The sequence below is a fragment of the Canis lupus genome, chromosome 30 (assembly GCF_011100685.1).
Source record: "Canis lupus familiaris isolate Mischka breed German Shepherd chromosome 30, alternate assembly UU_Cfam_GSD_1.0, whole genome shotgun sequence".
Lineage (NCBI taxonomy): Eukaryota > Metazoa > Chordata > Mammalia > Carnivora > Canidae > Canis > Canis lupus.
Genome location: NC_049251.1, coordinates 22416469 through 22430899, shown reverse-complemented (window position 1 = coordinate 22430899; position 14431 = coordinate 22416469). Strand labels below are relative to the sequence as shown.

Here is a 14431-nt window from a genome sequence, read left to right as displayed (position 1 = left end):
AAAATAACAAATTCTCTGGTCTAGACTTTCAGTCCAAAAAAAGAAATTCTTTTTTTAAGTTGTAAACAATACCTGGGAGACACACACCAAGGGTGGGAGGTGGGGGGATGTGTGTGGCTATAATACTTTTTCAAAAATCCATGGGGACAAGTAGATTTTAGAATTCACTTTTTCAAATTTAAAAAAAGAAATACAGTGCACATACTATACATTACAAATCACTTCCAGCACCTAGTAATCATAAAAGAACTAGGAAAACAAACTGTCAACAGCCTCCCTTCAGAGAAGATCAGATTTTGCCACTAAAATAATTTATGCTGAATTTAAAGGAAAAATTTTGATTCAGACTTTCCTGGACTTCAAAATCACAAATCAGAGATTGTGGACCTTTGGCAGGCGAAAGGTGGTCTTGACATATAATAATTAATTATTTATGCCCTAGAATAAAAAGAACTAGGTGATGCTTAAACATTTAGTATATTTAGTATGGTCCTGAAATGGCTCTAATTACTTGCCTACTTGGGCATAATCAGGGGCACCTGGGTGGCAATTGGGCATCTGCCTTTGGCTCAGGTCATGATCCCGGGATCCTGGGACGGAGCCTGCATGGAGCTCCCTGCTCTTCAGGGGGCCTGCTTCTCCCTCTCCCTGCAGCATCCTCTGCTTGTGCTCTCTCACACTCTCTCTCTCTCTCTCAAATAAATAAAATCCTTAAATGAATGAATGAATGAATGAATGAATGAATGAATGAATGAATGAATGAATTCAAGCTCTCTGGAAGTTCACACCAAGAGAATGAACATGAAACAACTTTCCCCTTAAACTTTAAATTGAGACCAACACTGAAAAACATTTTCTAAAACCTTAGCATGTCAATGCCAAGCAGACAAAGGGCCTCTGACAAGATGACAAAGTCAGCTAGATACAGTAGGGCTTCCAAATAGCAAATCTGGGGTACCTGGGTGGCTCAGTCGGTTAAGTGTCTTCCTTTGGCTCAGGTCATAATCGCAGGGTCCTGAGACAGAGCCCTGCATCTGGCTTCCTACTCAGTAGGGAGCCTGCTTGTCCCTCTCTCTCTCTGCCTGTCACTCCCCTCTGCTTGTGTTCTCTCTGTGTGTCAAATAAATAAATAGTCTTTAAAGCAAAAACCTAAGAGGACCTGCTAACTCAGGTTTTTGCTATTTGAGGACCTACACAAACTGATTCTCTAAATTAACTTGAGGCCAAATCACACTTCTGCCATAAGCTCAAAGTGAAGCCTCACATTTTTTCCTCTCTAGTGATAAAGCAAACCTTTTATTTATCCTCAACAACCTCAAAACAACACATGCCTCAAGGACCGAGAAGCCTGATGACTGTAATTCCCTCCTAGCAGGATCCCTGCAGTGCTCCACCACTACTCACAACTCTTGCTGAGAGAAGGAGCACATTTGCTCATTGACTGGAGCTGCATGATCATATTAAATTCAACCTGTGTTCTCTACATTAACCACCAATGAAGTGGCAGACTAGTAATTGTGAGTTGATCCTGCTCATTTCAAAGCCTCACAATGGCTACCTGGTAAAACCACCAGAAGAAAATCAACAATTTTTAAAGGGAAGTTCCCAAAGAGACTTCCCTTGGATAACTGGAATAATCTTTCAAATTTAGACAACTCCCTCAGTACAAATTCAGGCACTTTCCTAGCACCTACAACAGATGTGACAAAATGACACCTTCAGCCAACATTTTTAATACACAAAAACATGGTACGATGTGGTAGTGGTTGTTTTTTTTTAAAAAGCAATCTCTTCTGTCCTGCACCTTAAATTTTTATTACTTTATTTTGAAAATTTCATCCCTGAGTCACTACCCAATGCAATAAAAATTAGCAACCAATCCCTAATCTGTTTACAGTGTGATCTTTAAATATGATCTTTATGTCCCCAAATCAGCTCAGAGTAGCTTGGATGACTCATCATAGTCTTTATGAAAGCACATTTTTAACATGGAATAGAGCACATTTCAAACATGGAGCAAAAAACAAACAAAAACCCAAAACCTAAAAACCCAAAGACCTCTCTATAAAAATATACATGTTCTTCTCAAGTCATGGACCTGTTAGAAATTACAAGATGACAAAGAGAAAACAAGGGCTCAAAAAACAAATGACATTACTAACAATTTTCTCCGTGCTTTTTATGGAATAACAAATTCCTCCCTACCAAAACCATTTGCCCCCTAACGTAATGATCCCTTTTCACAGACTTCTTTGGAAGCAAGAGAAGATCCACTAACAAAGACAGCTGAATAATACGCTCTAGAACTGGGCTTCTCATTAAAGAAAGGATACTTACTATAGGCCTGCATTCTACTCCACCTTTGTCCCTAATCCCAAAGATACAATGCAAAACATAAGGAAGGCAATGCTATAAGCTAACTAACCATGGTGCATGCTCCTAGAGCCTCAGTTTTTCTGATTATGATTAATTAAAACATATTTATATTACAACACATATGTTTGTGCTTAGGAGCAGAAAGTAAAATGCACATACATTTTTAAGATAAATTTCTTTTGCTCACTTGTAATGCGTTGCTTCAGGCTACCAGGAGAGTTTCTGTTCCTTCTCCTCTGCTATTAAGAAAGAAATTGGAGAAGCTCTATTCTAGAGACTCTTAACATTCTCTCCAACCTGTCTTCCAGCTATTCTATCCTCTCAGATCACATAATTTTTATTTTACTTATTTATTTAGTCTACATCTCATTCCAGAAAGAATTTCAAATAGCTTGAGAGAGCATATGAAGAAAACACTACATCTAAGTGGCAACACTTTAGCATGGTAAAGGGTTTGCAAAAGGTGTACACATTTCTGTCTACCATTCCACACTATATATATCTAATCTACAAAGTAATAGTATTAAGAAGAAATCAACTGCAAGGGGAAAAAAAAGGGGGGTAAAGTTCTTAGGTACCTGATACCCTTTCAAAACTTCTCTTCTAAAGGGAAAAAAAAAATTTATTTTAAAAAACTACTGCCTGATTTCTTCTTTGATTTCTTCTTAGATTTCTGACAATATATATTTAATTTTATGGCACTGAAAAACAACTTTGATAGGTTACCCTTGTGAAGGCATTTCCTCGTAGTTCAATAAACACTGCCTGTAATACTGGTTATAACTATTACTATTAATTATTAATATTATCATTAGTATTACTTAAGAAGATACCACAATAATAACGGCAGCTACCATTTTGGGGGGGGGCGGAAGGGTTGGGAGAGGGAGAGAGAATTTTTTTTTTAAGATTTTATTTATTTATTCATGAAAGACACACACACACACACACACACACACACACACAGAGAGAGAGGCAGAGACACAGGCAGAGGGAGAAGCAGGCTCCATGCAGGGAGCCCGACATGGGACTCGATCCGGGGTCTCCAGGATCATGCCCTGGGCTGAAGGTGGCACTAAACTGCTGAGCTTTTCCCGGGCTGCCCAGGGAAAGAATCTTAAGCAGACTCTATACCCAGCACAAAGCTGGACACAGGACGGGACCCTGAGATCATGACCTGAGCCAAAATTAAGAGTCAGACAGCTAACCCACTGGTCCATCCAGGCACTCCTGGCAGCAACCATTTTTCAAGCTGATGTGTAGCAGGCCATACATAAAGATAATCTTATTTGATCCTCAAAAATTTTGAGGGTAGGCAGCATCAGCCACTTTTCACAAAAAAAGTATGCTCAGGTCATTTAAATGACTTGCCAAAGGCTACCCTGCTAATAAGTTGCAAAGCAGTGATTCCAATCCAGCTCTTTGGTTCCTGAGCCCAATTCCTCCCACTATCCTACAGTGCCTCTCTTAAGAATTCAAGGGCTCTCTCACTGATAGACTCCATTAGATTCCATTCCATTTCAATAGGCACAGGTCAAAGAATGACAGAAATTCCCCCCAGTTACTGCACACAAAATTATATAGAAACAGACTGTAAATCTCTACATACTGTCATCTTACACTCCATTCATATACAAATAAAAATTGTATTTTTACATTAAATAATTATCCAAAGTCACTAATTTTACACATCTAACTCCACCATTAACATCAATCCTCGGCCTGATAATTTATCTCCCTCTGAGTTCATTTCCCTAAGGGTATTCATTCACTCTCTTAGCTTTAATTATAACTTGCAGGCACAAAAAACAAAATCTACATCTATCCAAAGGAAACTGAAGTGTGGATAGAAATATATGTATGTACAAAAAGGTGTTCACTACATTTTTATAATAACAAAAAAGCAAATTAACAAACACAATCCCTAAATGTAAGCAGTAAAAGAACAGATTTGTTAAGTTACCCTATACCCATTCCACGTAATATTATACAATTTTAAACCAAGTTTATAAAGAATCTTTAAGTGCATGAGGAAAATGTTCATTAAGTAAAATTTAAAAAAGAGGACACAAATTGAAAACATCATTAAGCAACATCATCTCAACTTTTCTTTTTTTTTTTTAATTTTTATTTATTTATGATACAGAGGGGGGGGGGGGCGCAGAGACACAGGCAGAGGGAGAAGCAGGCTCCATGCACCGGGAGCCCGATGTGGGATTCGATACCAGGTCTCCAGGATCGCGCCCTGGGCCAAAGGCAGGCGCCAAACCGCTGAGCCACCCAGGGATCCCTCAACTTTTCAAACACAGGACTAACAGGAAAAACAAAAACCAAATGGAAATAAATCAAAACATAACAATTTTCTCTGGACAGGGAAATAATGGGTATTCTTTTCCTTTGTCGCTTTTTCTGTTTTCCAACTTTCTTTTCAATGATGACTATTAATTTTATAAGCAAAAAAGAGCTGCTGTTGTTTTTTTTAACCAACATCTTTAACTCCTCTCCTGGCACTTCTGTCTCATAAATCCCAAAATTAGCCAGAAGAGTCCCAGGTCATGTGAAATTTAAAATCCTCAAAACAATTCAGCATCTTTATTTCCTCCAGCATTACCACACTCCAGTTATGCTACAACTGCAACCTTAAGTCATTTCTCTTACCTACAGAAATCCAATTCTTCAAATTCCGTCAATCCTTTCATTCTGGTATTTTTCCTTCCTTCTCCGTATTTTAACATCAAGTCCAACCTTCACCAGCCACTCATCCCTATATTAGCACATCTGCTTTCCTTATTCTATTGTCTAAGCACTAATAATTCACTCCACCACAGCTAACTAGGTGCCAGGCACTGTTCTTCCTTGGAGCTTTACCTGTACTAACTCAATTAATATTCATAACCACCCTGTGAAGATAGCTACTATTTTTAGTCACGTTTTACAGATTAAGAAACAGAAGCACAGAGAGGTTAGGTAATTCACCCAAGATCACCCAGCTAGTAAGTGGCAATGACTGGATTTGAAGATAATACATTCTGGCTCAGATAATAGTATATAAATATGAGCTCTTCCAAGAGTGCAGTGGTGATCAATAAAAACCAACTTCTCTTTTCCTGAACTGTATAGCCCTTTGGAGCAAGTCGAATTCCCATTTCCGAGTCTATTTTCATGCTACCCCACTTCTGGGAGGACAATTCTTCTCTTCCCTAACTCATTTTCCATATCTCCTTTAAAAATCAACTCTAAATCCAACATCTCTGAGTTTTCCTTAAATCAGTTCCCTGACTTCTCAGCTCATCCTTATTCTCACAGACTCAATCGAAACTATATTAATGTGTAGTTGTTGACATTTTATATGTCACAGAGGTTTCCCTCACAATTTTACATTTTAGCATTCTATCCATATAATGCCTCCTTTTTTGGCCCCTGTCCTACTCCATTTCCCACCTTCCTAAAAGCTACTAGAATAGCAGGCTGCCCCAAGTAGATACTGAATAAACATACAATTAATTGATAAATCTGAGATATGTACGGCTCAACTATTTAACAAGGGAAGTCATTCATTAGTCTTTTGAACGGACATATTTAAATGTTTGTCTTCTCATTTTATTCCCTAAACTCAAAAGCCATTAGATTTCTAATTGCAACATCCTCATCCAAAAAAATATATTCAAATGATACCCAAAAGCAGTCTTACTAATTTTTTTTTTTAAGTATCCCATATGCTGTCCAGAAATAGCCTGTTTTTCCAGGAGACTCCTTCTAATAGTGTTGCTTTACTCTCTTATGGCCAGAGCTATATCCAAGTCTTCCACAACACTAAGCAGGCAGTGACATTCCAGTCATGATTACCAATTGTTCAAGAATGGAAAAGACTATCTGCCTTCAATAAGAGATTATTCTAAACGGCCCCCATCAAATCTACAATGTGAAAGCAACTGTTTTTACACTTAAGGTTCAGTATGTTCAACTTTATCTTCCGATTCCAAAAAAAATATTTTAGAATTCAAAGAAAAAGATGTACTAAAGAACAATCTAAAAGACAGTTGAATTTGTATTTAAATTGTTAATGAAAATATTAAAAAAAATTCCTTATAGATATGCCTCACTATATGTTAACGAGTCTCATTATCTAATCAAATTGTTCTCCAAATCCATTATTAACCATGACCACTTAAAGGAACACTACAGAGACTGTTCTAAAAAGTACATAATACTCAGTTATAGTCTTATCTCTAATTTTTATTTTTTCCAAGTTGATATTTTCATATATAGCTTATCTCTAAAAGACTCCTTTGCTACTTAGCTTTTACCTTAAATGAGCAAACCATATTTATCCTAAAATATTATATTTTTCTTTACATGCCTACTGACCCTGCAGTATTCATCACTACAGCCTGCCAAGAGCAAATGTCCAATATGGTTCAGTTACTCACACAACACTACTAAATTTGAACAAGTGTGTATTACTAGACATTGTATTACAAATTTTAATACTGATAGGTACACACCATGAACCACACCCTACTCATTACCTTAAGATACCTTAATTGAAATGAACAAACCTAGTTTACCCTCCATATAAAATTATCATTCCTACCTGTAATACAGTTAAAACACACATTGATAACATTTTGGCTTTCTTTCTTGATTTTTTTCAAATGTTACAAATAATGCCACACAATCTGAAAAGTTCATTCCATGTTCAATACGCTGAGCAGGTGTTTACTAATCTTACCATGGATCTTCTTTGATTACTTGAGAAGTGGATGCAGTTATAAGAGGGAAACACCAGGGATCCTTGTGGTAATGGAAATATTTTTGTATCCTCACTGTATCACTGTCAATAACTTACTTCCAATATTGTACTACACTTTTGCAAGATGCTACTATTGTGGGAAATTTAGTAAAGTACACACAGGATCTCTGTATTGTTTCTTACAACTGCAAATGAATCTACAGTTATCTAGAAAAAAAAATTAAAAAACTTTAATTTAATGAAAATTCATTTTTTCTGGCCCTATATCAATACTTTCAAAAAGCATAAAGCCCATAAAAATGAAACATTTCCCCCAAAAAAGTGATCAGTAACTGAAGAATGAAAAACTGTATTCCTTTTAAAACTTAGGAGCTGGAAAATAGTTCTTACAATGATTTCCAAAAATTTTGGGCAAGAAAAAACTGTGTTACAAAAATCTGCATTGAGTAACAAAAAGTAAAGCTTTACTTGCTAAGTAAAACAACTTTCTGGAAATATCAAAGATAGACTCAATATATATAGATAGATAGCTTACAAAATGAATACAATCATTCCCTTCCAATATCTCTTACTACTTGGATTCAAAAACTTATAAAGGAAACTTTTTTTGGAATCCTATAAACATCTAAACTACTAAAAATTAAAACCAATACCACAATTTAGTACTATGCATTTAAACTCTGAAGTTGGAGGGAATACTGGATTTAAACACCTGAACTACTTCCATTTTATCGATCCTTTCAACAAGTTTTCTCCTGGGATCCCTGGGTGGCGCAGGGGTTTGGCGCCTGCCTTTGGCCCAGGGCGCGATCCTGGAGACCTGGGATCGAATCCCATATCGGGCTCCCGGTGCATGGAGCCTGCTTCTCCCTCTGCCTGTGTCTCTGCCTCTCTCTCTTTCTCTCTGTGTGACTATCATAAATAAATAAAAAAATTAAAAAAAAAAAAAAAAAAGTTTTCTCCTGATACTGGTTTAACATAACACAGTATCTCATTTTTAACTCCTACAGAGAGAAACACCTCTCAAGGTCACTGTAAGAACATCTCAGACTCTATCATACCAAAGAGACAAATTCAGTCTTATGATAATGCAAGAAAATTGACGCCTTGATGAAGAAATAGTATTGTAACAGATTTCTCCAGACAAGTAATATTAAATACATTTTCATCTTTTCCAATGACTTGAAGTGTCAGCTATCATACAAGGTGTTGGTTTGTTTTAGGAATAAGACTTTTTTAAAAATATGTTTTTTAAAACTATAAAATATATTGTACGCTTTCAGCTAAAAAAAAAACCCTTAAATCTGTTCTATTATTTCTCAACAAAAAGCCCCATGTGAAATTAAGCCATCCTCAAAAAAAACGTAAGAAAGGAAAACATGCAACTACAGTTTTCATGAGGCAAAGACCTAGGGTTTTACAGTGTTACTCCAAATATAAAAAAACTCTATAACTTTTAAGTCAGCTCTTCAGAAAGAAAGATTGTTAGCTCCTTATATGCTGCAAATAAACAGGCATTAGGACGAATTATGTATCCTATCAAATCAGGATGAAGATTATTCAGATGTCAATAAAATATGTAAATACGTTTTTTTAAAATTGTTATTTATTTATGATAGACACACAGAGAGAGAGAGAGAGAGGCAGAGACATAGGCAGAGGGAGAAGCAGGCTCCATGCACCGAGAGCCCGACGTGGGATTCGATCCTGGGTCTCCAGGATCACGCCCTGAGCCAAAGGCAGGCGCTAAACCACTGCGCCACCCAGGGATCCCTAAAATATGTAAATAAAATAATACTGCTATACCAATTTCTTCTAGACATTCCCTTTAAGAAAACTGACTACAGAAAAACCACATCTACCAATATACTGATATAAAATAATCACTTATGCCATTATACTTTCCCAAAAATTTAAATCCACTAATTACTAAAGACCACTGCTTTTCTTTTTTTCTGGAATGTAAAACAAACCAGAGAGATAAATATAACTACATCCACTGAACATGTGTTTAAGTTCAAACTTTCAATGGGTAAGTAACAAATCTAACAGTATTAAAATTAAAAATTTCCTATTCCAAAGAATCAAATACTGTCTAACTAGTTCTGCAATATAGACAATTTTTTTCTTGGCATAATGCAACAGAAAGGCCCACAGAGTTCCAATGCCATGCTTATAATAATACATATCAAGTTCACACATACTTTTTAGTTTCACAAGCTACATAAATCACAGGATAATTTTAAAAAATGAAAAAAATGTAATTGCCTTTATTCTAAAAACTGAAAAAAACATAATTGCCTTTATTCTAAAAACAAAGTATTTCTAATATCAAGTTTCTAAAGTTCATGTCCTTGATATCAATGAGTATCAGTTAAATATATTTTCTACAATTCAAGCTCAGTCTAGAACAGCAGTGTCACTACTCATTTAAAGAAATATATTAAGCATCTACTATGTATCAGACAAACTGAATTTGAAAGTGCTAGTAAAGAATTATTAGTTGCAAAAATTGAGATACACTCAAATCAGTAGTGAAGAAACGAATATGGCCTTCTACATTAATAATTTTTCCCCTCCCCAAAAAAGTGACAATTTTCAAATGATTACTAGTAAATGGGAAGGAGGTTAAGAATAGAGTTGGGGTTTGGCTGACATTTTATGATACCCTTTTGAATAAGGATAGTATCAGCCTTCAGCCTATTTTAAAACATAGGATAAATGAAGAATGTAGAACGAAAAAAAGGAAAGTAAAATGTAGAATGCTTTTATTTTGCTTATTTGAAGTGTTAAAAAACATACTATATTCTACCCACAAGCTGTAATTTCACCATAAAAAATAAATTTTAATAAAATATGTCAGTCAACTATTTTTAAATTGAAACAAACACTTTTTAAATATAAAGTGGTATATAAGGTGTTATCAGTTATATTTCATTTTTTCCTGATATTTTGTTCTCTTAGTATCTTAAGAAACTGACTATCATTTTACTAGGGAAAATAAAAGCACCAGTCAAAGAGGAATTACTAAATTTCAGCCTAGGGATTTGACAGCTGGTTTTCTTAAGATGATGCTGTCCATGGCTTGCTTGCTTTCTTTCTTTCTTTCTTTCTTTCTTTTTTTTTTTTTTTTTGAAAACTAAGGAATAAGTTTAACTTAAAAGAAAATCCTAGGTTTTGAACACTGTAATGTATCTTGCTTCTGGACTGTTTACTTTTGAAAACATGAGTTTAAATAAGTTAGAAAAACAAAAAAAATGCATATTTAAGAAATATGGGATAAGTGTTCATAATGGAACAGAGTAGTTATAAATATACATAAAGTAAATTTAAAGACCACAGCACCAGTATAGGAATAGGAATCTAACTTATTCGAAACATTGTCCTAATGTAATCTGAATGTGGAATTCAGTCATCTAATAGATGTCATTTGAAAATAAATCTCTCTATTCATTTATCTGTAACAGTCCTTTAACATAACTGTCCCCAAAATTGCTAATTTGCTGCAGACTTCCAAGGGAATGACCATCTTTTAAGTCTTACTGATTATTACTTGACTCAATTCCACTTTCCATACACATATATCAAATTACATTATTTCACCAATTGTTTAGAATCCAAAGGTTCAATAATGCAAATAAGGCTGAAATTCTAGCAAAACTTAAAAATACACATATGTAAATAAACATTAAAAAAAAAAGACCACACATGGACCACAGAGTGTTTTCTTCCGGTACTTGTCCAAACATAGATGCAGGATATAATCCCTTGTACTCAAACAAGACAAATTCAACTTAAAAATTCACGGAAAACAGAAAAATTTTAAATCAATGCTTAAATTCTCAGAAATATCAATGGATCCTGAAAGCAACAGTCCTCATTTGAGCCTTGCTTTTGCTTCTAATTTGAAATGGACACTACAGAATGGCATGAAGATATTAAAATACTTTCTATTTTTCTACCAAAACGTATCACATCACCAAAATATGAGTTTCCGATTTTAAATATCATCTTACCTGATCCACTGAACTGACTGCTTCCCAGTGTCGTTGGTCTGGTTTTCCCACTATTAACAGGTGGAGAAAACATCTACAAAATAACCCAAATGCATTTGTTAGTCCTGAAATTCTCCTAGACTCCTTGTAAACAAAAGTCCACCGAGAGTCATCAGTTACTGTATTTCAGAAGGAAGTGACGGTAAAATTGAAGATATACATTCAGACCCAGAAAAGCTAATATACTATGTCCTAAAGCTACTTGAAAATAGTTGCTATATTCTGCTCTCAAAACGCACTTTCATGAGAAAGTCTAAGATTATTAAGTTTAAACTGTAAATTTTTGTCCATGGTCTTCAATTTCTAAGACAGATCTCATTACATTTACATTACCATTCAGTTCAGTCAGAATTACATCCAATGAAACTACTACATAGAGTAAGGATCCATTATAACCCAGTTTTATAAAGTAGGTATTGGTCCTTCCTCTTAACAACAGTTAATAAAGGAATTCAACCCAGTGGAGATAAAGACAGTAGGCCCTCGGTTTCAGCTATTTTTAAGTCATTCAATTATGTCCCATGGTAAGAGATTCATAAACATACAGGTACTTATGTATGTACACACACGCATTTACACACACGCATAAAAATACATGTACAGTGTCCAGCCAAAAAGGCTGAAAATTCTAGCCTTTAACTGGCTTTCCCCTAACTGACATCTTTCAGGTATTATAAATTCTGTCACATCTTAGGGAGGGAAATGGGGAGTGCGGGGGGGGGGGGGGGGGGGAATAATTTTTCTCTTTTCATACAAAGTTCAAAATCCCTAACAATCATCAGGGTCAGAGGGTGACTCAGCCCAAGCTCATGGTTACATTGTTCTCCTTTTAACTGGTTAAATCAAATGACCCCTCTGGCATTAAAGTTTTAAATCTGCAAGTCTAGACATTACATCAAAGTTCAGGTGTCCAACTTGGGGGAGCTGGACTCCAGCCCTGAGAACTACTGCTCAAAGCAGATGGAGTTCACGCAGCCTAGTCTCCACGTCGCTTTCCGCCCCCCCCCCCTTTTCTTATTTCTCTCTCTTTTTTTTTTTTTTTTTTTTTTGGTAAACCTCAGCAGAACCCCGAGATGCCGCGGAAAGCTCTCCTACCGCACTGAAGTCCAGCAGGTCGCTCAGCTCCTTGTCGGTCCCTATAGCGGCCATGCGCTGCTGCTGGGGATTCATCTTCGGCCACTTCTAGCAGGTCCTAGAGCAGAGGAAACAGGCTCAGAGAGACCACCGAGGCCCAAAGTGTGTGAGGGGATGCGGAGGGGCGCAGGGCCGGCGCGGGAGCCGCGGGCTGACGGCCGCTGCCCCCTCGCTCCCTCCGCCGCGCGGGCAGGGGGCAGGAGAGCCCAGCACCGCGCCGGGGCGGCGGATCCACGCGTCCCTCCCTCCGCGCGGCCCGCGAGCGTCGCCGCGGCTCCCGCAACTCGCCGCCTCTCTCCCGCAAGTTTCCGAGCCCAACCCTGCCCCCTCCGCGGCGCCCCCACCCCTGCGCGGCCGCCGGGGCCGGGGCCGGGGCCGGGGCGGGGGCGGGGGGGCGCGGCGGCGCCCGGCCGGGCGGGGGTCTCGAGGGGCGGGGTGAGGGGGCGACTGGGCGTCCAGCGAGCGGAGCGGCGACGAGGGGGGGAGATGCGAAGTGACTCACTGGCTCGGCAACAATAGAACTGACAAGTTGCAGGGAACGCGCCGCTCGCAGGCCCGCGGCCGCCGCCGCCGCCGCCGCCGCCGCCCGGACGTCCCCAGCGGGCCCCGGGGGGCCGGGAAGCAACCCCCGCGCGCCCGAGGGGCCTTTGTAGAAAGAAAATACAAACCCCAACAACTCGTGCGGCGCTCGCCCGGCGCCCTCCGCCGCCGGCTCGGCCTCCTCCCACTTTTGCCGCCCTGCCTGCGGCCGGCCAGCCCCGGACCTGCCGAACAATGAGCCCCGCGCGGCGGCCGCGGCAGCCCGCTCCCCCGCGCGCCCCGGAGCCGGCGCCGAGAGCCGAGGGGGCCCCGCGCAGGCCGAGCGCGCCGCCCGCGGGCCTGGCCGCCCGCGACTCTCGCCTCCGCCCCCACTCCGCGCCCCAAGTTGGAGGGAACCCCGGGCTCGCCCCCGTACAAAGGGGCGCGGAGTTGGCGCGCGGGCCGGGGACGCCGCGGCTCCGGCAGGGACGCGGCGGCGCCCCCCCGGCCCCCAGCGCCGCCGGCGCGCGCCCCTCCCGCCCGCCCCGCCGCAATTACCTGCCGCCCGTGTCCGCATCCAACCTCCCCGATTAAAGTTCACTTCGGCCGGGAGAGCGGGCTCGGGCTTCCCCTCACACCGCCCGGCGGCAAGGCTCACTTTGCCCCGCGCGAGCGCTCGGGTCCGGGCGGGGGAGGCGGCTCTCGGGCCTGGCCGCCCCTTCCTCCCGGGGCGGGCTGGCGGTCCCCCCGAATAGAACTTGTGGGTCTCCTCAGGCGGACATTTTTTTCGCTGAGGCGGCCTCAGCACCGCGCTCGGCTCGGCTCCGGATCCCTCCGCGCCGGGAAGAGCCCCGGGTTAACCCTCTCGTCCCCGGGCCGCTCCCGCCGCCTGCGCCGAGGAAGTGGGGCCGGCGGAGGGGGCGGGGAGGAGCCGGCGGGAACGGGGAGGGGCCGCCGCGCGGCCGGTGGACAAAGCCCGCGGTGGGGTGAGGCGGGACGGAGTCGGGGCCGCCGGGGAGGGGCGGGGGACGCGCGGAGGCGCCCCGCGAAGTAGGGCCGGGCCGCCCGCCGAGGGCGCAGGGCCGCAGGCGCCGTGGCGCCTCCTCCGGCCGGTCCCGCTTCTGCCTCGGGCGGCGGAGCGGCTCGGCGCGGCGCGGCGCGGGGCGGGCGCAGCTGCGGGCGCATCTGGATCCGCCGCCGCGGCCGCCCAGCCCGAGGCCGCAGAGCCCTGGAAGCCGCGGGTCCCGAGCGAGCCGCGCCGGACGCCGCCCGCCGCCCGCCGCACGCCGGGTCGGGTCGGGTCGGGCCCGGCCCGGACGTCCCGGCCCAACAGGCTGCGCCGCGCGGAAGATGCGCGCGTGGGGAAGGGAGACCGAGCCACCTGGGCCCGCGCCCGAGTCGGTGCAGCTGGTCGCCTTCGGTGCGGAGCGGAACGCGGGAGAAGGGGCCCGACGCCCCCTGCGACTGCACAAAGCGGTGTGGGCTCCGGCCGCCCAGACACGCCACCCACACAAGCCCGCCTGCATCCGCAGTCACCTCTTCCCACGCGAGTCCTTCCCGTTCGGGGCCACCGACCTGGACAGCGGGACGAGCT

At 42.0% G+C, this 14431-nt stretch overlaps 1 protein-coding gene across 10 annotated transcripts in view; it reads right to left on the bottom strand.

The window, feature by feature from the left end:
• Window positions 1-14431, bottom strand: part of TCF12 (transcription factor 12) — a 374750-nt gene extending 360319 nt beyond the window's left edge. For 3 of the 10 annotated variants that reach the window (XM_038580518.1, XM_038580521.1, XM_038580523.1), the window contains exons 1-3: window positions 13396-13682; window positions 12280-12376; window positions 11146-11218 (exon numbers count right to left, since the gene is read on the bottom strand). In XM_038580518.1, the coding sequence (XP_038436446.1) occupies window positions 11146-11218; window positions 12280-12354 (148 nt within the window). In that variant the 5' untranslated portion in view covers window positions 12355-12376; window positions 13396-13682. Of the gene's footprint in view, window positions 1-11145; window positions 11219-12279; window positions 12377-12986; window positions 13107-13395; window positions 13683-14412 lie in introns of those variants that run through there. The other 7 variants (XM_038580520.1, XM_038580524.1, XM_038580526.1 and 4 more) reach the window with 7 other exon arrangements.